Genomic DNA, 28000 nt, shown 5'->3' on the forward strand with positions numbered 1-28000 from the left:
AGGCCAGTGGCCTCTCCCTGAATCCAAGGGCATCTTCTCCAACCTGCTCTGAATGGGAGTTGTTTGGGACTAGGACTCCCTCTGGTGGCCGCTCTCTGCACTCACACTCAGGTCCCTCCCGAAAGGTGTGGGGGTGCGGGGTCAGGCATCCCTTCTCCTCCCACACAGGGAAAGAGGGTGAGAGGTGGGTGGGAGGAAATGTTTCACTTCCCTCACCGTTCTCTTTACCTCCTTCCTGACATTGGTCAAGTTGGGGTCAGTAGGTCTGGGGATAGGAGGAGGGCTAGAAGGTAGGCGTTCTCGCTGCATGATCTTAGGGGATTGGTTTCCCTCTCCACACCTGCCCTGTTCTCCTCCCAGAGAAGTGGGCCCATGGGCTTCCAAGGCCACCTCCAGACAGACCACAGGATGGCAGGAGGGCGGCACATTGATGGAGGCTCCACAGGCTATTATGAGGTAATTTTATTTCTTTCCATTTTAGGTAAAATAGTAAATACAAGATAATAAAGGTAAAAATACATCATTTGGATTTTGTTGTTGTTCTCTAAACAGTGCTACCTACAGTACAATTTTTGATTTAGGATTTTTAATTTTTTTTTTTTTATAAACAAATAGAACTATTTTGCTATTAGGCTATCTGTGTTCTCATCTGGCACTTAAGAATAGATCACAGGTCACCTCCCGGTTCTGTTTGGATGTGATTAGGTGGTGGAGAGGGAGTGAGAAGGGGTGCATGGGATGAGGTGGTTTGTCTTCCTGGGACACAGAGATGTGGTCCGTGTGCGGTGGGAGGGCATGTGTGTGCATCCAAGAAGGCCTCTTCCTGTGCTGGCCACAGGGACATGCGTCACTGTGACTGGACCAAAGGTCTCACGTGTCAGGGAGCGTTTCCTCCTCCTCCTGTGCTGGCCTTTCTTACCCAACAGCCTAGATTCACAACAGTTCTGGGTCAAGGCAGGCTACTATACTGCACATGTCAGCGACTCTGCTCAGGACAGAGCCAATGGGTCCCCTTAGTGTCCTAGAGGAGTGGGCCCAGGACCCTTCCCCACCAGGGCTGGTGGCTAGGAAATCCATCCTGGCCTGGGAATGGGCTGGTAGAAGTCACAGATGCCGATGCAGGCTGCTAAATGTCTTTGCCCTTGTTTACCCGCAGGTGGTCTTTGTTTAAATTCTTTCCAAATTTCTCACTGAGCTGTTGGATCAGGTCTGCCAGCTCACCGGTAGCTTGAGACTTCTCTTCCAGAAGCTCATAGCGCAGGCTGGAGATATCTTGCTTGATTTCCTTCAGTTCACCTGCAAGGACAGATGAGATTTTGGTCAGCATGAGCAGGCTGAAGGGGCGCCTTCCACATCAGTTTGGGGCATGCATCTTTCCAGTGTAATTTCAGGTTGCCCACTAAGGGCAGAGGTGAGGGCATGGGGGTTGTGTTTGGATCTAAGTAACACCCAGCTCCTACCACTGAAGGACACGTCCGTCCATTTAAAACCTTCTTCTTCCCATTCCTGGTCAAGGTCTTTGTTAAGGGTTTCAGGTAGACAGAGGAGTCAAGGTCAGGTTGTGAATTCCTATTCTGGCACCTATTTCACATCATGATTGTTAGAATGTTGGCCTTGGAGCCATTAAAGGCAGATTTCAAGACTCTGAGCAACACCCTCCTTCACTGGGACAGTCGTTTCCACGATGTTCCATGTTTTGTTCTGTCTTTATCTGCAGAGAGGAGAAGTTCCCCAGCGTGAAGGGAATGGCTCAGCACAGTGCATGTGGCCATGGAGCCGGACAGGGACAGGGACAGGGGCAGGGTCCCCTGCACCATGCAGGCGGTACCACCTGGCAGAGGCCTCCTCCTCCTTCCATTGCAAGGGACCACCAGGTGGGAACTTGCACTCATTTCCACAGTGAACCACGTGGGCCGAAACCCCCTGGGCTTAGGCTGTGGAACTCTTGTAGTTAGGAGGGCTCAAATGTTCTTTCTGATATTCCTATCTCTTTTCTCCTCATGTGTTGTATACGGAAAAGGCAAAGATCTTAAAGGTACAGTTTGGCCACTTTTGACAAATGCATACGTCCCCTAGTTCCTTTATGTCGGGTGCTTTACTGGAGCCTCAGCTGCACGGTACAACCCCAGTGGCCTGACGTTTGGCAGCCCCAACCTGTATAATCAGTTACATTCCTGTCAATCACAGCTGGCTGCCAGGCTGGCCGTTTTACGTTTCAGACCCATACGTAGGGGCGGCTGGATGGGCTCCCGCTCAGCCCCTAGGCAGTGTCAGCCCAGGAATGAGTTCAGCCACTGTTGATCTTCAGGCTGCATGCTGGATGGCCTCAGGATGAAGCAGAGGGTTACTTCATGACCAGGCTCTTTGGGTAGCCCCCGTGGCCCAAGGGAGGGTGAGACTTCATGCCTTTGTTCATGGAGGAGGCTGCTTCTAGGGAGAAGATCTGTCCTGTGTGTCTCATGAAGATTAATTACCTGGTTTAAGGTAGTTTGCTTTTCATTTAAGAGTAACTGCATTAAATGGACTGGAAAATAACCCAAACAGTGAATATGATGTAGTCTGCAAACTTCAGTGTGCATCATAATGACCTGGTGCTTTTATCAAAATGCACCCCCCCCCCTGCCCTGCAAGCACCCCCCTTCCCCTCACCCCCCGCCCCCCACCAGAGATGACCATGCATTAGGCCTGGGTGGGTTCTGGGATCTGTGATGTTAACAAGTGATTCTGAGTTGGGGGATACTTCGAGCAACACTGCTAGTTGTCAGATTCTGAGAGCCTGGAAGTGAGACAGGGTGGTGGCAGGTTCTGAAAGCGGTGGGCAGGCCGCTTGCAGCTCTCTGTATGTGCGCTCACAGAATGAGGAATTCTGGGCCATTTTGGAACTCATGGGACACGAGGTGGGAGGCAGAATTATTACCAACCCCCTCCCCCACAAAAGGTGGCCAGGTCCTAATCCCTGGTGTCCAGACTGTGTGTGATAACTTTATATGGCAAAAGGGAGCCGGGGTCACAAGTGTAATTAAGGTTACTCATCACCCAACTTTACATAGGGAGATTATTTTGGATTATCCAGTCTAATTGTGAGTCTTTAAAAGTGGAAGGGGAAGACAGAAGAGAGGGTCAAAGAGGCAGGATGACAGAAGCGGAAGGAACATGGCAGCTGGAGAAGGGGCTCAGTACCCGGGGGGCTGGTTCTGAGATGAGGCGGCTGTATGCAGTCAGGCGTGGCCTCAGCCAACAGCAGCCAGGGAACAGAGACCTCCGCCCCACGGCTGCCTGGAAGCTCCTTCTGCCCACACCCGAACCAGCCAGGCCTCGCCAGGGCCTCCAGACAAGCACACAGCCCTGTAGATGACACCTTGACTTTAGCCTGGTGAGGCCCCGTCCCACTGACAGCCTGTAGGAAACCAATCCATTCGCTTACCTTCATTGACTTCGTCGTTTTCTCTATCCACCTGGGCCTTCAGGACGTATCTTTTAATGAGCCGTTTCATGATTTTCTGAAATGTGAACACAAGGAAAGGGTCAAACAAGCCCGGCCAAGGACAGAAGCAGCCTGCCTGGTGTATTTGTGGCTCCTCTTTTCTGCAGAGTGCCCGGTCCGTAGCCGGGAGTCCTCCTGCACCTGGTGTCTCTCTTCTGAGGGTGACTTGCCTGTTGGTGGAACCCAGGCTTGACTCTGTTTAACCTCTCCCCATAGCATGATCCTGACCCTGGGGTGTAAGAACAGGACACTTAGTGGTGGCAGGCCAAGCCAAGGAGAGAGAGAGAGAGAGACAGAGAGGGAGAATGGGAGGGGGAGGGGGAGGGAGCGCCATCTAAAATGCATAGGTGCTGCTTGAGGGTCCTAAGCCCAACTCTACCCTCATCTTTTTTGTGACCTTAGCCAGTCATGTCCTCTCCTCAGGGCTTAGAGTCAGGACCAGGTTGGACAAGTCCACTGCACCTTGGAAAACTCCGACCAGAGGCAGCAACAGACACAGCCGGGCCTCGGGAGGTTTTGCCAAAACACCACTTCCTGAGATGCCACGTGCCTGACGCTGGGCCGCCGGTCACGCTGGGGGAGACGGTTTGCGCCCTCAGCTGTCATGCATTATGCAGATATTGGTTCTTTAAGCAAATGAGGAGGTATGAGTAAACACTCAAGAGACACCCAGAATAGAGCCAAGTGTGAGAAAGACTCCAGGAGGTGAACTTTGGATTTTGCCAGCTAGTCGTTGGAGGCTTCCTGGGAGATCGCAGGATTTAGAAATACTCTGGTAGCTGAGACTTCTGAATCTTGCACGAGCTGAGCAGCTGGCAGAGATGGAGGGAGTCCCTGTTCCTGGCTCATCTGTGCCTGTGACTAGCTCACCTGCTCAGACCTGAGGACTCAGGGGAGAGAGGCAGCGTTTTTCTAGATGGAAGGGACCTGAATTCTGTCCCTAGCTGTGCTGTGTGTCATCAGGCAGGTTGCTAAGTTCTCTCCCTGAGACACCTGCAGGCCAGTGTTGCCTGTCCTCAGCCCTCGGGCTGGTGGTCCACTTGACTCTTCACTTTGACTAGTGACCTTATTTCTTGCCGAACAGTGAATGAGCAAGTTGCCTTCATGCTGGCCTCTGTCAGAGAGCCCTGGGTCTTGCCATGCTAGTGGTCAGGCTGCTAGGCTAGATTTCTCCTTGACATTCTCCTAGTCAGTAAGGCAGGTTGCCCAAGTTATTAAGAATATCTATGCCTTTTCTGGGACTCAGTAAGGTTCTTTTCACTTGGAATCGTAAAGCCAAAAAAAACCATCTTTATCCCGAGCCGGTCCTCGTGGGGAAAAGCACAAAACCCCAAAAAGCAGATACCCAAGTGTGTAAAATTCATACTGAACACAGGATTCAGAAGTTTTCTGCAAATGTTCAGGCTGAGGCAGGGCCAGGGGATCTAGTTAAAGTTTGTTTCTATTTTAAGGAAAACCTCAAGAATTAAGGGTTCTTTGGTTTCTGGATTCATCAATTGAAGAAGTTTTGTACGTAAGAGGGAAAAAGCGTAAGCCCGAGACTGGAGGTGGAGAGTTCTCTTTCTCATGATGTGCTGAGTGGAGTCTTTTCACAGCCACGGCAGTGATGACCGTCTTCCTGGCTTAGGGTGCACGCTGTGTTTTAGTACAGCACAACTCAACCCATTAGCTGAGAAGATTCCATGGTATGTTTGTTATTAATACACAACGTGCCCCTCCAACTCCATTTGCTTTCAGTAGGTGAGACACTGCTCACAAGCCCCCCTTCACTGTGGAGTGGCCCTCTGAGAGGAGGGGAGAAGGAAGGGGTGAAAAAGAAACAAAGAAACAGACGTAGTGAGTATCTCCTACAGACCAGGAGTCCCCTTAGCCTCCTTGACCAAATGGCCCTGCTGAATCCTCCCAGAAACTCAGTGAGATCGGAGAGGTTGTCTCCATTCATAGATGAGGACACCAAGGCTTGTGGAGCCAGGGGACTTCTCCTGGGTCATACAGCCCAGAGGCGAGATTCAACCAAAATGGAAACCAAAGCTGGGCCTTCTTCTACCCTTCAGGAAAAGGTTACGTGCATGACGCTTTGGGGGATGATGCAGGAAACTGGCTCCCACTGGTCGGTGGGGGTTTGGGCTGCTTTCAGGTACCCATTTGATCTTTAAAACAACAGTGTTCTAGGCAGGAGGAAGCCTCAGCTAGATTTTGGAGGACTGATGGCTTCGTTCAGTTGTTACCCCTTGGGATATTTGAATGAAAAATATTGCTGCCCTTGGGGAAGAAGGTCATCGGTATGTCATTGTCATGAACGCTCATGGCCCACTGTTGATCGCTGGCCTGCATAACGACCTAAGGTTTGCACATCTGTGGCTCCAAGGGGAGAGAAGCAAACGCTTGTTATTAAGCCTCTCACCACGCATCAGGATTACAGAGGCTTAATATGGAAGCAGAATCTCTTGAACATTGCAGACAGGCGGGGACCCTTTAACCTTCCTCCCACCCCCACTGCACACTCAGGAGTGACAGGTACCCAAAAGGAGAACAGTATGACCTGCTGAGCAACTGCTTAGACCCTGTGTCCGGATAAGCACCTGGTTTCCCCTTTGGGGTGTACCTGTTAGACAGCCTGGGGTATGCAGGAATGACATGCCAGGCTTATCCCCAGAAACGCCAAAGTGGTTAGAAGGTGTCCATCTATGTAATGCGGATGCTACAGAGGAGATCTGTTTTCAGGGAAGATGGACACCAAAAGTCTCCCCTCCTTCGCTGTGTAGGGGGAAAAAGAATGTTCCTTTGCTGTGGGGTTTGAGATGTCTCCTTGCTCTCTTTCACAGAGTTCTTTCACTTCAAGAAGATAATAAACTTTGCCCAAGTTAATGAGTCCCGGTCAGTGATGACTCTGCCCACCTTGCCCTCCTGCCCTTAGCAAGTGCTGGGGATGAGTATATGTAGTGCCATGACACTTGAGGGGATGCGAAGGAGATGGACAGTAGGTCAGAAGGGTTATGACACGGAGACCCACATCCAGGGAAGGAGCCACACAGTTCTCGCCCCCCTCCCCCCACATTCCTGGGGCCCAAATGGCCTCTCCATGCTGCTGGTGCTGGGGAAACAGAAAGCCTTTCTGCAGAAGAGACATGTCTCTGCACAGCACAGCCAGGGCAGTTAAAGATGTAAACGAAGGGCACATATACGGTACGTCGAAGATGGTACATGAAGCAGAATCCAGGAGGAAGCAGTGGTGCCACCCAGGAAAAGAGAAATCGAGGGACACTTGGAAGAGAGGGGCAAAATGGATCCTAGGACATGTCAGTTATTAAAGCGGGATTTAGAAGAGGACCCAGAACATGGACAAGAGGAGTCCCCACTGGTTTGGGGAAGGGCTTGCATCACAAACCCTGGGGTTTGCTTGACTTACAGACTGCGCCTGGATTCTGCGGTTCATTTGGGATGCGGCTTGTTTTGCCCGTGATGGAAATATACCTCTCAGAGTGTGAGAGTCTGTGTCTGCACACGCCCCAGCAAACAGACACCCTGGATGGTGTTACGGGTCACAGAGTCACTTTGGCAGGAGGCACACTCTGACCCCCTCGCCGGTATCTTGGTTTTGTGTCACCGTTTAGTTCCATAGGAGCCCAGATGGGAGAAAAACCGAAACGAAACATTGCAAAAGCAAGGGACTAGTCTAGCAATCAGAAGCCTGGATGCCTTAAGTTACAGCACAGCGAGCCTCTGCCTTCCCTAAACAGAGAACCCCCAGAAGTCGAGGGATTGACACGCTTAATGGAAACACCTCAAGGACTAAGTTTGAACACTCAAGCAGATCTGCTGAAGAGACACAAAGGCAGTGAGTTTAAAACCCCATGTGTATGAACAACGGGGCTTTTGTCCTTATTGGGAATGCTACAGAATGACTCTGAACCATGACCAGGTAAGACAGGACAGCACAGTCCTCAGCAAGGTGCCTGCTCTGGGTGCGGCTGGGACGGTAAGAAAGAGGAAGTGTACTTGGGCTCCTTCTGATCTCTGCACCTTTGGCAGTTGCTTTGGGAAGAAAGCAGTGCAACTTGGAAGTCCTACAGCGGGCCCAAGAACACAAAGAGGCTTTGTCAGACCCTTGCCCCAATCTTTCATGCGAGAACTCCCTCCTCTACCCTTGCCTCCTCCCCTTCACCCCTCCACAGATGGCTGCTGGCAGGCGGGACAGGTTCTCAGCAAGGCCTGGGCACCTAGGAAATGTGATGTAGTAACGGAGGGGTGCCGTTGTGAGGTCACATAGTTCACCTAGCTGTGGGACCTTTACCACGTGAGCCTTAGTTGTCTCCTCTGATAATGGGTTTAGAGATACTGCCTCTCTCACCAGCATATGGTGAGATTACACCCAAGGCTAGTGTCTGGCCTCTGCCCCTGTGTCCTTCATGCCATGTCTTGCTTCACTCCTCCTGTCTGAGCAGATGATGGCTCAGGAAGGTGACCGACTGCACCTTGCAGGGCTGAGCAAAGGGTTGCATGTGCAAATGCAAAGTGCTCTCTGTTCCCCTCTTACTTGCCCTCCCAGCCCCGTCCCTCTGATGCTCACTGGCCCTGGTTTTCTTTCTTCTTTTCTGTGAAAACTGTTGAATAGTAGCCCTGGGCTTTTCTTGGTGGGATTCACAAAATACAGGATGAGCAAGTGTCCAAGGTCATCAGTAGCCCAAGCTGAATACCACCACTCTCTGTAATCCCGAGCAGGAAGCTCTTGGGGACATTGAAGCAGCAGGGACTCAACCAGTGATGAGGGAAGACGGGAACGAGATCTCTCTGAGGCTGCTTTTGAAAACAGTCTTGCTCATAAAGGATTCATTCTGGGTACAGGACGCTCTCACCAGGTAATCAGTCTTCCTTATCTCTGCAGCTGATTCTGCCTGAAACCCATCAGAGATTAACCCTAACTCATTAGGGTTTCTATCTCTTTTGGGGCACAGATAATCTATACTTTTTCTCTGAGAAGCTGGGAAATAAAAATCCTCCACTGACCAAAGGGTTGGTCCCGTAAAATAACTCAAAGCAGATCAAACTGGTCAGGCCCAATTTTGTACACGATTAAATATAAGATTTGCCCATTTCCAGTTTTAGCCCGTGTCATCTCATAAAACTGTAAAGTACTTTGAAGGATGAACCATTTCTTAATTGTGCCCTTAAATCCTCCTACCTGCACAGCTGGCTCTGAAATATGGGTGGAGATACAATTAGAGATCTGTGGCTGGAAGATGCTATGTTGAAGTCTAATTGCTCCCTCTGGGATGGTGGGCCAGGGACATAGCTCCTCGGCCCCGGGAATGCTCAGGACAGTGTCAAATTTACCTCTGATAAGAATGATCAGCATGGGTAAAACTGCTGATCTCTGAGAAGGGGAGGACAGGAAAAGAATGGCCTGTACTTTTATAATCAATAACCTGTAGTTAGCATTTATCACTGGCTCATGGGCTGATTCAAACAGATACAGAGATGTGGTGTTAATTTCCAAAAGCGGTGCAAAGGGTTGCAAGCATACAAAATCTTCTAAGGTTTATGTATGAGAACAGACTTGGGCAGGCTGGTGGTCTTAGGTCAGATGGCCCCTGTGTCCACCTGGTTGCTTAAGACAGATGGCTGGGAGTCACGCGGGATACCCCCCATCCCTGCAGATACGCTTCAGGTCCCATTGCCTGTATGTCCGGAACATAGACTGAATCTGTCTACTTTCCTCCATCACCCTACTCACAGCCAGTCCAAGCCCCCCTCCCTTGCACCTGGATGACTGGCCCCTGCCTGCTGAGCTCCAGCTGCTCTGACCTGCCAAGCTTCTCTCCTCTGGCTTTTTTTTTTTTTTTTTTTAAGTTTATTTTTGTTTATTTCAAGAGAAAGCGAGCAAGTGGGAGAGGGGCAGAAAGAGGAGAGAGAGAATTCCAGGCTCTGTGCTGCAAGCACAGAGCCCAATGCAGGGCTCGAACCCATGAATCGTGAGATCACGAACTGAGCTGAAAGCAAGCATTGGACGCTTAACCGTCTGAGCCACCAGGCGCCTGCGTCTCCCCCTCTGGCTTTTGCTGATGCCTTTCCTGTGCTTGGGAGGCCCCCCATGCCTGCCTCCTTAAACTATGCGGTCTCAGCTAAGTGTCCCTGTCCTTGAAGATGCCTCCTCTGATAACTACACCAAAGCAGGGGCTCCCTTTTTTTTCCCTCTGTTTTCGCACCAGATTGTTTTCTTCTTTCTACTTTTATCAAATTGAAGTTACATATTTACTTGTGTGTTTGCTTGTTCCTTGTGTCTATCCCTCACTGGGCTGGAAGTGCCGCTATGATAGGAGCCTTGTCCTCGTCCCCAGTGAGTAGCGCAGTGCCTCTCATGGAGCTGCCACTCAAATGCATATTTGCTGAATGAAGGGAGAAATGAAGCTGTGTTCTGGGGGGCTGACAGCCATGTCGCTAAATCCATGTCTGGATGGGTCCACTTCTCCCCGTACCTGGGAGAGGTGTGGTTACCTGGTATCTGGTGGGCTTGCTGAAACTGTTATTTGCTGTTAGGTTTTCAGAATTCCTTGTGCCAGCCTGGTAGCGAGTCTTCTGGGGGGGGGGGGGGGGAGAAGAAAGAACAAATACATAATAAATAATACATACACATATGTTCAAATAACACATATGACACCCATATATGAGGCTGTGTCTAAAAGAAGCTGATATGCCCACTGCTACTAGGTTGCCTGGAACACTGTTCTTGGGACTTGAGTTCTGTAGGATGACAACAGCTTACGGAATATAGTTTGGTCAACTTTGGGAAGCACTGAGTTAAAGCCGCAGGGGGTGTCTTTGCTCGGGGATTTCTCAGAGATTTTAATATGCTAATAAACATTGAGAGTCTCCAGGAGGGGGAGATAATGGCAGGGAAGCTTTCTTCCAGGGATCATTCTCTTCCCATTTCTGGGAAGAGCTGTTGCTCCCTGGGACCCTCTAAGGCGCTCCCTCTGTGGGGGCACGGCTCAGCAAGGCAGCTTGCTCAGCCCCTGCGGGGCACATCTGCAGGGCGCTGTGGGGAGAAGGGCAGCCGCCACGGGCATTCTCTGTGCTGCTGTGCCAGCCTGTTCTGAACAGCGCGGGCCCCTCTCTGACTTCCCTCATCTCAGGGGCACCTGCGCGGATCAAGCACACACACCTTCCGCCTCCCCCCTCCTGCGACCTTCTCTTGCCCCATAAACCCCGCGCTACCTACCCTGAATTTGGAATTCAGCATGCCATTTCAAGGTCATTTTCACAGCTTTTGGTCTTAGATTTGCAGAGTTTTATGAGGCACATCTTGATTCTCATTATGAGATAATAAAATGATTTAGGACTTGGCACAAGATTGAAAGGAGCAGGTTAGAGTTCTTCCTTCATCAAAGTAAGACAGCCAGAGCTTTGCCCTGGCAAATTTCCACTCCACATCTGGTCCTCCTGTGGGACGAGGGAAACGACACAACATCAAAGGGCCCGATTTCACATCAGAATTCAGTGTGACGAGTGGGGATGCAGTCTACACATTATGACAGCAGATTCCTTTCTCCTTTCCTTCTTCCCTTTCTTTCTCTTTCTCTCTCTTTCTCTCTCTCTCTCTCTTTATTCCTTTTCTTCTTCCCTTCCTTTCCTTTCTGTTTCTGTCTTTCAAGTTTATTTATTTTGAGACAGAGGGAGAGAATCCCAGCAGGCTCCCCACTGTCAGCACAGAGCCCGATGTGGGGCTTGATCTCATGAACTGGTGACGGCAGATTTCTAAACAGGACTCTGACTGATATATCTGTGGATGTTCTCCTTCTTACAAAGACACAAGATGGGGCATTTGCTCTTGCTAAACCATGTGAAATTAGTTATTCCTAACAATCTCTGCCTAACTCCTCAGGACTTAGTGCTGAAAACCTCAGCCTCTTCATACCTCCTTGACTCTCCACTGGGAATTTTCACAAACATTCTCCAACTTGCCACTAACCAGAGAACTTTTCTCACTGCCACTCAATCTCATTATCCATTAACATTTTAGAGCTCTGCTGGATTCACAGTCCACCACAGCATCAAGGTATAATATTTTGGAGCATTGCTGCCCAGTGGAAATATAATACTGAGCCACGAAGGTGAACCACCTAATTAAATTTAAATTTTCTAGTAGGCACATTGTAAAAAGTAAAATGGAACAGGTGAAATTAATTTCAGCAATACATTTATTTGATCCGGCAGATCCAAAATGTAACCCCTTCAGCAGGTAATCATTATAAAAATCTTACTGAGGTGGTGCACATTTTTATTTCATACTGAGTCCTTTGCAATCATTGTATATTTTGTACTTATAGCACATGCCAATTTGGACCAGCCACGTTTCAAGTACTCAGCAGACACGGGTGGTGACCATCTCCCATGTTGTATTGTACCGCTGTGTACTTACTAGAAACCCATATGGCTTACGGTCGAAGTGCTGCCACAGAGGATGTTGAGAGATTCTGCATATGTAATTCAAGAGAGAAACAGACCTGACTGGAGTTAGCAGGAGGCAGTCCGGCCGTGCTGTCTGGTGGTGGAGGTAGTTTTGACCCCCAGATTGATTCTGACTTGGTGTCAATCCCGGAATGCTGAGTGGGCCCTCCAAGAGGTAGCAGGTGTTTTCATTTATTATCTATTTATTTTTATTGTATTTTATAGGCAGGCTCTTTGGGTCTCTGTCCTAGTGGGGCAGTCCGAGAGTAGGAAAGAGGCATGGAATTTGGAGTCACCTGGACCTGGGCCCACAAGCCCATACTAGCTGTAGGACCTCAGCAAGAGCTCCGTCAGTAGAGGGAGATAATGCCACCTCCCTCACATAGCCCTGAGATTGGCATCGAGTATGTGCTCCGTGAGGGGTGGGTTCCTCTCCGCATAGATGCTCGCTATACTTCTCAGGACGGTGAGCCTAGCAGGGGCCCACATGAGGCTTCCAGGAGGTACCATGTGCTTAAGGCTATCACCTGCAGGCTTGGCCATTTTGTTTGCTTTGGCTGAGAACCCATCAGCAGCTGGCCTGGTCTATGGGACACATCATATTGGAGTCTTTTAGACTGGAAGTTTCGTGAGGCCAGGGCTTGCTCCCGGCCTCTGCTATACGACAGAGAGATGTGACAGGGACACCTGGCTTGAGAGGAAAGTTGGTATCGCGGCGACAGCAAAGGGTCTGGAGCCTGCCTGGGTTCCAGTCCTGCCTCTGTTCCTCCCTAGCTCTGCAGCCATGGTGGCATGGCTGCTCTGGGCCTCCGTTTCCTCATCTGTAAAATGGGGATAAAGATGCTTACCTCGTAGGTCATTGTGAGAGTTACCTGAGGTCACACATGAGGACCGCTTAGTGTCCGATATTAGCACGCCCTCAGGAAGTATTATTTTTATTCCCATAGCTTAACACAGTGCCTAGTGTTCAGCCTTGAGTCGTTCAGCAGACACGTGTCTAGTACCTGCTATGTGGCCAGACTAGGTATGCACTGGGGTTGACAGTCCTTCCGTGCCGTCGTGGATTACGTGCTCTGGCCCGTGACATGATTATGTTGAATTACTCATCCCCTGGTCTTTCCCCTGGAGTTGTGCTAAGGGCTCAAATGCAAGGGATGCTGCCTGTAGGGCTCCAGAACCGGCCCCGGGGTCGGGGAGGCTGCCTGATGGCTGGTATTGGAGCTGGGCTCCAGGGGGTGAGTAGTTCTCTACCAAGTCGGGTGTGCGTTGGGTGGGGGGTGGAGAAGAGTGGGAGTTAATGAGTAGAGAAGGCATGAGGAGTGTAAACAGCTTTTCTGAGAAAGTTGCCAGGAAGAGCAGGAGAGAAAGAGATGGAAAGCAGGATGGAGGGAGGATTTTTTTTTGTTACTTTTTTTTTTTTTTAAGATCCAGAGTCTCATTTAATGCTGACAGGTAGGGCGAAGATATGCGTGGAGCAGGGATGAGTGCATTGGTGGCCCCTGAGGAGGCAAGAGAGAGGGCAAGGAGCTAGGGCATCCAGGCGGGGCAGCTCGGATGGAGAAGGCCTCTCTCTCAGCCACGGGAGGGCAGGTGGGGGCATGGCAGGTGTAGAGGCAGGTGGGTCCGCGGATTTGGAGAGTAGGTGTTCGAGATCTGTTGACCGAGTAAATAAGCGTTCTTGTGGAAGGATTCACAAATTTATACCTCATCAAAGTTCAGTGTGACCATGAACACTGGGCAGCATCTAGTGGCCTCGTTCTGTGTCTCAGGGTCCTTGTCCCCGCACCACCGGCAGGCTGGGAGGGCACAAGCGCTCTCCCCTGAGAAGGAGCACAGAGCCCCGAGGGGAGGTGTGGGCTGCAGTGAACCGTGATGCAATGCAGTGCTGGGTAACTGGACGTGACAAGCCCACGTGACATCATGGCTCTGCCCACCCCCGCCCCCAACTAGTGGGCGTCTCTCCACACTGAGCCACAGTGATTTACGTGCCACATTCGTTTGGACCAAAGCATGGCGTGCTTGTTAGGATGGAGTACAATGCCCAGGGTGAGTGGTACAGAGGTCTGCACGTTCTCTAGGTGCCATGTGGTTTCTCTTACATATGGGGAAACTGAGGCCCAGAAGGGTGGGGTGGGGGCTGGTTAGCAACAGCTCATCCACGTAAGAGACCAAATATGTACACCATTAAAAAAAAGGTGTTTGTCCAGGGATATAGTGTTGCATTTTCCTGTGGGTGGCAGCGGGGGGAGTGGGGAAGAGACTAGGCTTCATGCTGGCTCACCTCTTCCTCTTACCTCTTCCTTCTTCTCCTTGTACAGCCTGCCCTCCTGTAGGCCCAAAATACCACATTGTTTCACCCTTCCCTCCTTGGCACATGTTCCTACTGTTCAGAAAACTGTTTTGGACTGTGTGTGTGTGTGGGGGGGGGTGTATGAGCCAAATGTGTCCGCTAAAATTCATATGTTAAAGCCCTAACCCCAGTGCCTTAGAATGTGCCTCGATTTGGAGACAGGGCTTTTACAGAGGTGAGTAAGGTTCAATGACATTGCTAGGGTGGGTCCTGATCTAACATGACTGGTGTCTTCCTAAGGAGTGGTAGTGGTAGAGTTACCAGGGATGCTTACACAGACAGGAATGGCCCTTTGAAAACACCAGGAGCAGGCAGCGCTCTGCAAGCTGAGGAGAGAGGCCTTGGAAAAAACCAACTCTGCCAACATCTTGCTCTTGGACTTTGAACCTCTAGAACTGTGAAGAAATCGTTTCTGTGTTCACCCCCTCAGTCTGTGGTATTTTGTTGTGGCAGCCTAGCAAACGAATGCATGGAGGTCTTTAATTATTTTCTGTGTGAGAAATACACTAATACTTGTCTTATACAAGGCTTGAGTACACAGGCATATACCAGGCAGATGTGACAGTCCCCTTCCAATCTCTCTCCTTTTCTTGCTTTCCCCAGAGGATGCCCTGGGTCAAGAGTGTGCTACTTTTTCTCTACCTTTCTCTGCTCTTCTTTCTCTCTTTCTTCTTTTTTTTTAATGTTTATTTTTGAGAGAGAGACAGAGCGTGAGCAGAGGAGGGGCAGAGATGCCCTCTCTTCTTCATATGCATTCGTATTGTTATGTAGATAAGATTTTCCAATCCTGTATTTTTTCTACAACTTGCGCTTTTTCCCCACTTAACAATATCACAGAGATTTTGTCTTGTCAGCACAAACAAGTTTTTCTCCTTGTATATACAGTGTTCTGAAGTCTATACTGTATCAGAGGTTATTGAAATGCTCTGATGTTGATGGGCTATCTCCACGTTTTCCCTCCAGTGAACATCTATTAAAATCGTATTTCTGCGTGGATCTATTCCTCGAACTGGAATTGTTGAGTCAATTCAAAAGAGGTTAGTGTGTTTCATTAATTTTTAGCTTATTTATTTTACGTTATAGTAAGTAAAACAATAATAAGATTTCTGCCCCCCAGCTACCGCCTCTCAGCAGGCATCCCCCTGCTATGCTTGGTCTGGGTACTTTTACAGGCTTCTTTTTCAAATGCTTACCCAATTACAAATGAGCACGGATGCCCTTTTCTTCCTTTCTCACACAGCGAAAGCGCACCACAAACATTGTCCTGCAACTTGATTTTTTTTTTTTACTTAGTGCTATAATTTGCAGGTCCTTCCCCATCCGTCCGTACAGGGAGAGCATTCTGGTTCTTTCTACAGGCCACACAGCATCCTGCTGTCCAGATGCATCGTAATCCACTTCACTAGATTCCTGTTAATGCTCATTTGTTTGTTTTTAACTTCTTGCTCTTCCCAAAAAGGCTGCAATCACTAGCTTACGGTGTGTGCCTTTTAGATTTTGATAAGCCGCCCCCTCTGATACATTCTCTGCACTCCCTTAGCTATCTGGAAAAATTGTATTAGTCCTCGAATGGCCTTGACGCATCATCTCTGGATGCTTCTCTGCTGCCGATCTCGTGCACCTGGTAAGACTTCTCTGGGTGTGCGGGGCCCAGGACACTGCACTTTGTTGACTGATGTAGCTGGTTTTCTCAAAGGACAGAGTTCTTAGAGGGCAGGGACTGTCTTAGTTGTCTGTGTGTCACCAGTGCCTAAGCACAGGCATTTCATAGAGTAGGCATTTAATAAATAATACGTGAGAGGCAGAGGGAGTGTTGGCTAAAAGATACAGTCATTCCAGTTTGCCATGGGCCTCCTGCATGCTGTCCTGAGGGGACATGTGAAAGAGGGAAGCTTCAAGACCCTGATTCTTCCCACCCTTGTTGGGCCACTTTATGTGTGGTGGCCACCCTGCCACGTGGCGGGTTGATCGAAAGAGCTCCTTGGAGCCCCGTAGGAAGAATGCTGGTCATTTGCTGTTTCGGCTTCACATGTCATAACTCACGGGCTTCTAATATCATTACCCTCACTGCGGCAAACAGCCACGCAAATTAAACCAAAGGATAGAGAACAGTTTCACTTAGCTGGTCTTACCTCAATTTCCTGATACGAGTTGTTGATCATGGCTATTAGCATATTGAGCAGCACGACCACCATGGTGACGTTATAAACGCCGTAAAGAACGTAGCCGATGTTCTCGATGAATTTGTGGTCGTATTTCAGCACCACCGAGATGACTTCAGACAGGCCAAAGATGGACCAAAATAAGGTTTTAAAACTTTCTTCAACCCTGTAATGAAAGACAGTCTCTTCAGGCAGTTCTGCATCTGCTAACACTCTTTGCACAAAAGTTCCCGTCACCCAGACTTTGGTGGTTATCCCGGAGTGGGGCTGGGCTGGCTGGTGGAGACAGGTCTTCTGAAATAATAGCAGGTTCAGATTTCTAAGAAGACTTTGACAAAAATATTATAAAGGGCAGTCTCTTTCTTTTCCATTCAGTCCATCTATTGGGACTCTGGGCTATGGTATCGTTTTAATCTTGCAAGTAATTAAACATTTTTTTAAAGTTATTTAAAAAAAATTTTTTAACATTTATTTATTATTGAGAGACAGAGACAGACAGAGCATGAGCAGGGGAGGGGCAGAGAGAGGGGGAGACACAGAATCCGAAGCAGGCTCCAGGCTCTGAGCTGTCAGCACAGAGCCTGACGCGGGGCTGGAACTCACAAACCGTGAGATCATGACCTGAGCTGAAGTCGGATGCCTTACCGACTGAGTCACCCAGGGGCCCCTAATTAAACATTTAAATATTTAAAATTAATTTTTAAAAATTAAAAAATTAAACATTTAAAATTCAACACCAGGGCACATGTTTGTTCTTATACGCTATCAGCCTCAGAAAGCACATTCTTCCTAAAATCTCCTCTTGAGTGTCTCTTCTCAGACCTCCCAGCCCCACGTGAATGTGGGGGGGGGGAAGGATGGTGTCCACTGTTAGAGGCAGCATCATCAGTTCCTGGCACTGGTCACAGAGCAGCTCACTTAAGCCTCGTGATCATCTTACTACCTCCATTTACATATGGAAGCACGGGCACTCAGAGCCTTACCCTTTCTCAGTGGCGCCCTACCGGAAGGTGGGGTGCAGGCCCACGCACATCTGAGGTCTCCAAAAGCATGTACTTCTAACTACCACGCTTTCCCACCCCCTGGCTCTGGATAGTGTGGCCAGCCACATAGCTCACATCCTCTCAACTGGAGTTGAGTTACGAGAACAGGGAGTTTGGTGTGTCCGTATTATTCACGTTTACCAGGCAACTGTCTAAGCCTCACCCTACAGCTCACTCAGGGTTGACATTCCATGTGTTTGGAGGGCACTGCGGGGAAGATCTGGCTTTTAGGACACTGATCTTTGACTCTTTAGAGACTATGAACTTATGAGAATACCCTAGTGTTTACAGTCAGATCCAAGCATGTTTCACGGTCTATACTTCGTGGCTAGGTCCTTGCGTGAGGTTTACAACGTAGAATCCAATGAGAAAGCTGGGTTTGGGTTGGGTGGTTTAGAACACACCCGTGCATCTGGTAACATCCGAAGGGTTATAGGCAGTTCTTCTGGTGTGCATCTAGTTTTGAGGTACATGATGAGAAAGCACTTTCTTTTTTCTCTTTAACATTTCAGGTTTTCAACACTCACCCACAGTGGCCAGGATTAGCTAGATCTCAAAAAAATATCAGTGTTTCTTAAGGACTGGTATTTATTTGACAAGATGTACAAAATACTAGTGTTTGTCCCTTGGGCTAAAAATCCAGCTCTGACTCGCATGAATTTTCAGCTCTCCTGTGTGTGAGTACGTGTGGGCGTACGTGTATGTGTGCGTCTAGCCAGCTGTTTGACTCATTCCCTATGCATCCCCGAGTCTGAAAACTGAAAATTGAAGTGGGTTTTTGTTGTCATCACTTGTTTCTGGTTTCTTTGAAAACTGTGAGGTTGGAATATTTAATTCATTTTACTTTTAATAGGAAGGAATTTAGTGAAGGGTTTGGAAGTAATGACTGGGTATCAGGCCATTCTTTTAGAGCCCCAGCTCCTGATGCTATTATGAGAAAGATGTTATTCTTCCTGTGAGATAAAGCATCCATTTTGTGTGGAAAAGATGGCACTCAGTGTGTGGGCATGATTCCATGCAGGTATTGCCTTCGATTAAGAGGTAAGCTTTTGGCTATCACCCTAGTGGAAGGAAACAGTGGCAGAGAACCCGTGGATGAGCCCCAAATCCCAAACTGGAAGGAGACGGCAGAATGTGATCTCTCTGACAGTTGTTCCCTTCCCAATCGGATCAGCAGAAAACCGGAGGGCACACTATCTCAGCAAGGGACTGGGCAGGCAGGCATTGGTCCAGGATTTGTGCACTTACCATGAACGTCCTAAGAAACGGATAACATATGCAACTGGGAGATGCTTTACAGAAATTCATCTTCCATTGCTTACCTCGGAAAACCCCGCAAACCTTTGGCTGACACAAATGAAGCAGGCAATTATAGAACATTCAGGGAAAGTCTTCTGAATTTTGATTAGGGAAACTGGCCTAGATTCAGCATGTATTTTTTTTTTTTCTCATTTGCTTCTTGCTATGAATTTTGCCACTAAGCTCTGATTTATCCTTGATGCCTTCACTTAGGCATTCTATGTAACAGAATAATCTGAAGGAGGCAGAGCTAGCCCGCTAAGCGGTATGTGTTCTAGTAAAAGAATATTTACAGATCCCTAAATCCAATTCGTGGCTCAGCTCCTCCTCCATCAGATTCTACTCCTGCCCCCTTGGACTGCTGACACTTTTGGTTATCTGGCTTCCAGACAATCTTCATACCTGTTTCATTTCTATATTTTAAAGATCAGTCTCTGCATCGGAATTTGGCTATGACCCCAGCATGAAAGTGACCCCCTCCAGCTCATTAACATATGCACCTGACTGGGCAGGAAGGGGTCTTAGCCAAAGTATACGTTTTTAACAATCTCTCATAAACTCTTTAGGGAGTGTCCCTAGCCCTGTGTCCCCCTATTATGGGGAAAAATGGGTTGTCATAGCAAAGACCTCCTTTTAGGAAAAGCTGGGTCCATCAGCATGAATAATCCAAAATGGCTAGATTCATCCTTGGTATCTGTTGGGTCTTTCTTGTGTACTTACCCTTCTTGACATGAACTAGATTAACTGAATAGATTAATTTTCTTGTTGTTTCTCAGGAGGGACCTTAGGGGCTGAATTATGTGCAATTAGCTAAACGGTAGTCAGTACAATATTTTACCCATAGCTCAAGCCATATAAGTAAATTCTGAATGCAATCGAAGAGGTCAATGTTACAAAATGACAAAATAAAAAAAAAGAATAAAATACTGTTATTTATATAATCTTGGGCTGGGAGACATTTCAGAAGATAGGGAAAGATGGAGAGATTTGACCCCGTAAAACTTTACATGTATACAACAAAGGCATAATAACGAACAATGACATGCAAAAGACTAAGTGAGAAAAGAAATTTTATCTGTGATACGGTGACAGACACTGGATGTCTTTCTTATATAAAGAGATCTTATAAATCAACAGAAAAATGGCAGACATCCTTGCAGGAAGCAAAAGGGGGGTAAAGAAACTTCTATGAAAACTTGATGCTTTTTATGGTAAGTAGAGCTTCACAGTTAACTTGAAATGCTATGCTAGCGGCATCTTCTGGTTTAATATGTGGCAGGAAATAAATGAAACGTGTCCTCATTGCCCTGAGTGGGAAAAGGCTGTGTTACTTTGACCTTGGAAACCTACCATAATATATTCTCAGAAGGCTGGCCTTGGAAAGGAGCCAGTAGTATATTACAAGTGTCAAGAGCGTGGGCACGGAAGCTGGCCTCAGTGTTTCATGAGGTTGTGATGCTCTCTGCGTTATGTATTAATTATTAGCCACAATTTTCAGGAGCTAGGGGACCTAGGGCATGGGGCAGAAGGCCAGTCACTGTGGAGGTTGGGGGCTGTCTTTCAGGAAGATAGGGTCTTGGAACTGGCTTAGCTGATAATCGCCGTGAAGCCACTTGTCTCACACAAAGCCCCTAGTGTCAACCAGCTGGTCTCAAGGCTAAATGTGAGGTTCCTTACTCCCAGAGATAGTGGCCATCGGTTCCACATCCTCTTCCAAACCACTCTGCCTGTCTACCGAGTTTGTCACAGATTCCTTCAACTGTGTCCATCACAAGAAGCTTCACAGACATAGCTGGAGGGGTAGTAAGTAAGAGCAGAGGTGCGTGGCTGGGTTCAAATCCCAGCTCCACCAGGTACTGGCTGTGTGAGTCCGGGCATGTTACAAAACCTCTCTGGGTCTCGCTTTGCTCATCTGTGAAAGGGCATAGAGGTGCTCTATTACTCAGTTGCCGTGAAGATTGACCGAACGTCCTTATGTAATGTACATAATGCAAGTCCAAAAGATGGTAGCTGTTATTTTTGTTTGTTTATTTGCCAGATATGCACTGAACTCTGTGTGCCAGGCAGTGTACCCCAGACCTTGCTTCTGTCCTTGTGGAGGTCCCAGTCTAAAGCAACCCCAGCTAGGTGACAGAATGCTGCAAGGCTGTAGAAGGCACGCGTGCTCTGCTGGCCTGGCCTTACCCGGCATCACACCAACCCCTCCAGTGCTGCCACACAGGGCTGAATGCAGCTAATAATTCAGGTGCTTATTGACCTCACTGAAAAAGCCCATCTTCCTTCCTACCTGCAAAGATCATCACAAACCCTTGATTTCATGCAAATCCTCTTTCTGACTTCTCCAGCCCAGGCTGTCTTGTGGCATTGACTCTTGGCTTGTATTGGAAGGGACTGAAAAGTTGAGTCAATAGGCCAGCCTAGCATAAGAAGTGCTCCTAATGAAGGAACAGAGGAAAAGCGCCTGTGAGTGATGTTGAATAGGCTGTGATTCACCCCTGCTCCCACTGTGCGGGGGTGTGTGTCGGGGGAAGGCTGGGACTGATTTGTCAGGCAGAAGGCCGGGGCATGGTAATCAGTTCTCTCCCAGGTCTGTCTCGCCTGGATAATGGGGCTTTAATAACATGTTGCCCGAAGAGGCGGTTGTGTATGGGTTTCAGAGAACAAACTGATCAACAAGGCGAGGGTTTGGGGAGATTGTTAGGAAAATTGCCGCTTCTTCAGAATGTCATGATGCCCTCCCCACGGGCGGTGGAACTCTGCCCAGCACCCCCCCCCCCCATTCCCCCAAACAGTTCAGTTCGGTTATCCACCCAAAGCTGCACATAGCAGGCTAAAATTAAGCAGGAGACTAGCTCCCGAAAGGCTGCTTCTCAAGTTGGGAAGACAATAGCGGGTCCTGTGCTAGAGATCTGCTGAGGTAGAGATGATGCTTGCCTGCCATCCAGGCTGGGAAGATGGATGACAGAGCTTGGAGTATACAGAGACCCTGCACGAGCGCTGGGTTTCTCTAATGCCCAGTTGTGGGGACCCAGGGCTGCCGGGCCAGGCTCAAAGGTGAGCGGAGAGAGGCAGACACCCAAGGAAGTCTGAACCTTGCCCCTCATGTTCTGCAAGGTTGTGTCCCTGAATTACCTCTTGGTTTATCCCGGGTCCTAAATGAGAAGTTTGATTTAGAGTGTCCAGAAATAGATGAGGCTGGCCCCAGAATCAGTGCCAGGGAACGGGGGTCCACAAACCCTGTGCAGCCTGGACTTACTCATACTGGGGGCCTGGTTGCTCCTGGAGGGCAGAGCTGTCTCTTCTTCACCCTTGGAACTCCAGACCCTAGTATAGAATGTGGAGCACTGACCCCACTGTCAGGACAGGTAGGGCTCTGGGGAGGTAGTCAGAAGCAGTTTCTGAGTCAGGCAAACCTGACTTTGAATGTGAGCTTCTGGCCAAATAACAGCCTTTCCGGGCCTCTGTTTTTCTAGCTGTAAAATGGGAAAACTCTACAGTTTCTCCTTCATAGGGCTGTTGTGAGGATTAGATGAATTAATTCAAATGCTTTGTGAAGCGCATTAAAATACTGCCTGGCAGGTAACAAATATGCGATGAATGTTACTGATCTTGTTATTATGCGTTTTTTCTTCCTTTCTTTACTGCATTAGGCTCCAGCATCAGGCTGAGAGTCTCGCACAGCCTACAATCAACTGTCCGCATAATCCTTTGAAAATAGCAGTGGGAACCTGCCCCTCCCCTTTAGTGGTTTTCCCTCAAAGGATCCATTCAGTCACTGAGGATGCCTCAAGGCCCCTCATAGTCTGACTCCCTGAGGGTTCCCTGACTGCAGCCACAGTGTTCCCTCAGCCTGGAAGGCCCTTCCCCCTTCTCTATGAGTGGCCAGTGGCCGCCCCTCATTCTCCTCAGGCATCACGCTGTAAACTTGATTGTCAGGGGCTCAGACAGGGCCTGATGCCCTTGTTGAAGGAGGCCTCCCTAGCTTACTCTTGCGTGCAGTGTTTATATTTCTTTCCTAGCCTTCCGCATTTACTCTATAATGATCTTCTTTATCTCTGTTTTAGTTTTTAAATTTTTTTTTTTTTTTTTTTTTGCCTCTTGTCCTTCTTTTCCCGTCCATGGAGGAGTGTGACCTCCATGAGGGCAGCGCCTACTGATTTGCACACTGCTCTGTCATGGGTGCCCAGACATGTGCTCCCCCCCACCCCCCGCCCCAGCTCATAGGAGGGACTCAGTAAACACCTGTTGTCAATAAATGATTGAATGCTGGGAAACCGAGGCACGAGGTGACTTGGTCTTAGCCGGCCGGCTTCAGACCCACCCAAGGAATAGCGCTTCTGATAATATCTCTAGAGCCAACCATGGACAGCCGTTTCCTGTCACTCTGTCGCTTTGGGGAAGGGCAATTTGATCATTCTTATTGCCACCCTAGGATCGAGTGTTAGTGAATAGAAAGGTAGGGCTCTCTCCACATTAACGTGGCGATGGTCAGTTTGAGAACAAGATGGGAGATGTGGAGCAGGGCCTGGAAATATGCTATGAAGCTGCCATCGAAGAGAGCACATCTTCTGTCTATCCTCAAGCTTTTCTTTCGCTCATGAACTTGTGGGCTCCCAGCCTGTTCCAGAAGCTTAAAGGTACCAACCAGGCTTTTAAAATGTCATGTCATGAATAAGCAGGAAGAGCAGGCTAAATGAACATCATATGAGAGTACAGTGCTGCCATAATGGGTGCACTCATGCTTCTGAACTGGTCCGGGAAAAGATCTATGTTTTTATCACTTCCTGGAGAATTATGCAAAGATGAGAACTTATATTAGACTCAAACTATTTTTTTGAAACATAATGATCATTTCCAGATGCCCGGCCTCTCTGAGCCTGACCCGGACCCCATTCAGTGACCCCTGCTGCCTGCTTTGCCAAGTTTCAGAACATTCCTACTGTTTTTCCCCCATGACAGAGGTCATAATAAGCCCCCTTATTCCCCCAAACCCTTACGCCTAGCTTGAATTTCAAAGATGAAAGGCGAGATTATAGCTTTCAGAATATAGTAAACTATGACATAACACTTCTGTATGAGAGATGCCCAGATTTCACCACCGACCCGGAATCCTGGGAGAATGTGTCCCCTCTAAAGCCCAGCTGGCCGGTTCCGTTCCTGGTTCCCACCTACAGACACATTCATTGGGCTGTGCCAGAAGAGTGTGCATGGCAGCAGGCCACAGTCCGGCGATGCCACAACGTGGGCTTTCCCTGGTTTCTCTTACCTAGCGCTTGGTTATAGCGAGTCTTACTAGTGGGCAATAGCATCCAGCCTCTGCTGCCCCAGCAGGACCTCCTCTGCAGCCAGATCCTTCCTGGCCCTATGACCCTTTGCTGTCAGGAGGCCCTCCCCCCCTGGGGCTCATCACTGCTTTTTAGACATCTCGGGGCTTGTATGGCTCATCTGTCTCCCTTTCTTTTCTCTTCCTCGGGCCAGGGAAATCTCAGGCTCTTCTCTTCTGTTTACAAAGAACAATATGGCATTTTTAGCTGAAGAGCCTACTTTGCTCCTTCGGCAAGTCTCTGCTTGGCCCCTGGCGCTGTGAGCATGGGGCCTTCCTTCTCAAGGCCCTACACTTCCTCCAACCCTTTAGGACACAGACTTCCAGGCATCTGCCTGAATCTGAGTGTTTGCCTTCGGCTCTGCTGGCTATGGTTCCCGGGGATGGTGGAAGCCCCCATCTCTCCCCTGAGCCACCAGCACTCTTGCCTTTCTCTCCATCCTATGCTCCTCCAGATGGCCTCCCCCAGGTCCTTCTAGGGCCTTCCAACTGTCAAAACCCAAAGAACATCCTCCTTCCCTCAGAATCCCAATGTTCAGTCAGTCATTACATCTCCACTCCTGCCTCCCCAGGGTCCCTTTCCATCTCCTTTCTCCATCCCACGGGCACTGCCCAGGTCAGGGTCCTGTCCTCTCTCCCATGGCTCCCTGCTGCAGCCACCTAATGGACCTAGTTCAGCTCTCCTGGGAGCTGCCCTTCTTTTAAGGTCCTTTCTCTCAGGACATCTCATTTTGTAAACATGCCCTCATTCCTGTGACCTGTCTTCCCAGCCAGTCTGCAAGTTCCTTGAGGGGAGGGGCTGTGGGTATTTTCACTCATGATAAAATCCCGATCTTGGGGTTCCCGTCTCACCCCTTCCAAAGCACCCTTCAAACAAGTGCACCAGCTTTTCCGGACTCGTAAAGTCCTTCACGACCTGGATTCTCCTGGATTATTTTATGTAATCTCTCATTTCCCCAAACTCCTGCTTATTGGAAGTCCTCCAAAAATTCTCTGCTCCTTTACTTTGAATGACCTCCTAGTCATCCTCCAAGATCCTTCAAGGCCACCCCCTCCATAAAGATTTCCCTGACCCTGCTGGGCACAGTTCAGTGCTTCCTCCTCACCGTGCTGCCCAAGTACCCTTTGATGTGGTGAAATAATGATGCTATTTTTTTTTTAATTCCCCACTTGTTTATGAGTTCCTCAGGGACAGGAGGATAGTCTTTTTTTTTTTTAATGTTTGTCTAGAGAGTGTGAGCAGGGGAGGGGCAGAGAGAGAGAGATGGAGAGAGAGAAGATCCCAAGCAGGCTATGTGCCACCCGTGCAGAGCCCAATGCAGGGCTTGATCCCACACCGTGAGATCATGACCTGAGCTGAAATCAAGAGATATTTAGAAATAAGGTATGTAGAGCTCTTAGGTTCTCAACAATAGGTACATCTGAATCCAGTAGGATCTTCTGTAGAGTTTAGTGCCACAGGAAAGTCACCCAACTTTTACAGAGACTCACCCTTGACTTTGGAGCTGTCGTATGGGGGTAGGGATCCCACTTTTGGGAATTTCAGGTCAAGAATAGGAGTCAGGCAGATCTGAGTTCAGGTCCTTTTCTTGGCTCTGGAGTCTTGGGAAAGCCTAATGTCTCTCTGAACCTTAGTTTTTGGGTAGTAGTGTCTGTGTCAGTCCAGTCTTGGGAGGATTAAGTGAGAGTGTAGATCATGTGTGTGTCGCGAATTGTTCAGCAACAGGGTGACACAGCAGTTCTGGGGTGCGGTGGGCTATGTGAGGCAGAGTCTTCAGGAGCTTCTGCCCCAGCCCCAGTGCCCCTCCAGGAAGGAGGACCTGGCTATTCTGTGGCCCCATGGGGCTGGGGGAGCTGAATCAGCACCTCCTGCCCCTGGCGGCCATATGAATCTCTCCCTTTATAGTATGTGGAAATTTTCCATAACCGTCATGGAAAACAGAAGCTTCTGATTTTGCTTACACTGCTGAAACTCCTTCCATGAAAATGAGTCCTGGGGAGACAGAATAACCTTAGGAGAGGTATTATTTTTGGCTAATAATTTCACTTCCCTGCTCTGGGCCACCTCTTTGCCCCCCATTGCTCCTGTTCTCCTCTGTGTCCCTGTCCTGCTATGGTCACAACCAGAGTACAAGGAAACCTACCTTTTTTAAAAAAAATATTTATTTTTGAGAGAAAGAGAGAGAGAGCATGGGGGAGGGGCAGAAAGGGGGCAGGAGAGACAGAGGATACAAAGAAGTGGGCTCTGTGCTGACAGCAGACAGCCTGACATGGGGCTCGAACTCACAAACCAGACGATCATGACCTGAGCTGAAGTTGGACACTTAACCAACTAAGACATCTAAGTGACCCAAGCCAACCCTTTTTGTAGGCATTCTTGCCTAGCTGTGTTTCATCAGCGAGCCCAGGGCTTTTGGTCTCTCTAACACTGTAACCAGAGTGCTGGAACCCCATGGTTTCCATACAGTCTGTAAGTTGAAAATCTCAAAACAACCCCCTCAAAAGGCAGATCCTCTTTGCCTGCTGACTTCCACGATAAAGTTAAAGATGTGTTCGTAATAAGAACAAAATTCCTAACAGAATCAGCAACTTTTCTTAAAGACTTGCTTAAAGAAGAGCACTCTTTGGCGACTTTTTCAACTTTGTCTCTACTTCCTGACCCCTGTCTTGGAATACTTTGATTTTGTACTCTGAGAGCATAAAACTTGTCTGAGCGCTGTCTCTTCCTCCCCTTCGGTCATTCACAGTTTCTCATAGGAGCCGCTTAGAGATAATGAGCTGCCAGCAGGTGCACTATCTGTCATGCACAGACAGGCCCAGCTCACCAGCCAATGACCCATGCCCTCACCTCCCTGCCCCCCTTCAGCCGGCGGCCCGACACAGAAGCGACTGAGAAAAATAACCCAGCCCTTTGAGAGTGCCCTGGGTTCTGAAGTGGACGGAGGCTGACACGTTGCGAAGTGTTCATAGGATCGGACTCCGGAGCTGACGGGATTTGGCTACCTATTCTGACTCGTACTTACAAAAACAAATCCCACTTGCAGAGCCTGAGAGTCTACCAATGAGACACTTACTGAGGTGAACAAGCCCTTTGCTTTTGAAATACACACCGCTGAGAGCGGCCTCTTTGTCCCCATCTGAGTAATGAGGTTGGATAGCATCAGCGTTTGTCACCCTGTAGCCCTCGGACCACCTTCACAGAGCCCCCCTGAATCCAGACTTCTGGGACCTACCCTGGAACTTTTGCGATTAGAGTCTCTAGGGGGTGGGATCTCAGAAGTCCTCAGTTCAGCCGTTTCCCTAGATGGTTATGTGGTTTGAGAACCACTGATCTCACTTAAGACTGTTCCTACTGTGCATTTATTCATACCTGAGCAGAAATAGTTCAGTCTGTCTATTTTCTTCTAACCCCCTCACCGAGGTCTGCTGGATGGATGGAACGGGAATTTGGGGTGGGGAGGGAAGAACTGGAACACTTGGGGGGTGTTCAGGTCTGGGCTGAGGCCTGAGGGTCTGCAATTGGCTCTGAAACCTTTGTTCTCTTTCCTTTTGTTCCCAGCCCTGTCATTTGGGACAGGCTGTAACTTGGCGAGATGCAGGGGGGACTGGCTATTGTGATCTAAACTGGGACTGCACCCCTAGGGTGAGCAGTGAGCAGGGCTCTGAAGGGGCAGCTGTCTCTTGGTGCCTCACAGCCAACTTCCAAAGTGGGTTCTGAACAGCCTTTAGGAACCCCAGCTGCCCTTGAACATGGCAGGTGTGGGGCTGGGGGACCAGCGAAGGGAGGGGTGATGCCTGCAGTGTGTTCCAGCCCAGATTTCCTTTCTGGAGGATTGAGTCTTCTGACTCTTTAGAAGCAGATGAGGGGACCCATCTTACCCTACAAGCTCC

General features: G+C 48.9%; 1 protein-coding gene across 1 annotated transcript in view; it reads right to left on the reverse strand.

Moving 5' to 3' along the window:
* Positions 1-1126: 1126 nt before the first annotated feature.
* TRPC7 (transient receptor potential cation channel subfamily C member 7) overlaps positions 1127-28000 on the reverse strand; it is a 131099-nt gene continuing 104225 nt past the window's right edge. The window contains 8 exon segments of the mRNA XM_030318729.1: positions 1127-1296; positions 3425-3500; positions 9980-10060; positions 10704-10729; positions 10732-10849; positions 10851-10915; positions 14508-14517; positions 16415-16610. Coding sequence (XP_030174589.1) covers positions 1127-1296; positions 3425-3500; positions 9980-10060; positions 10704-10729; positions 10732-10849; positions 10851-10915; positions 14508-14517; positions 16415-16610 — 742 coding nt within the window.

This window comes from Lynx canadensis, chromosome A1, assembly GCF_007474595.2.
Source record: "Lynx canadensis isolate LIC74 chromosome A1, mLynCan4.pri.v2, whole genome shotgun sequence".
Taxonomy (NCBI): domain Eukaryota; kingdom Metazoa; phylum Chordata; class Mammalia; order Carnivora; family Felidae; genus Lynx; species Lynx canadensis.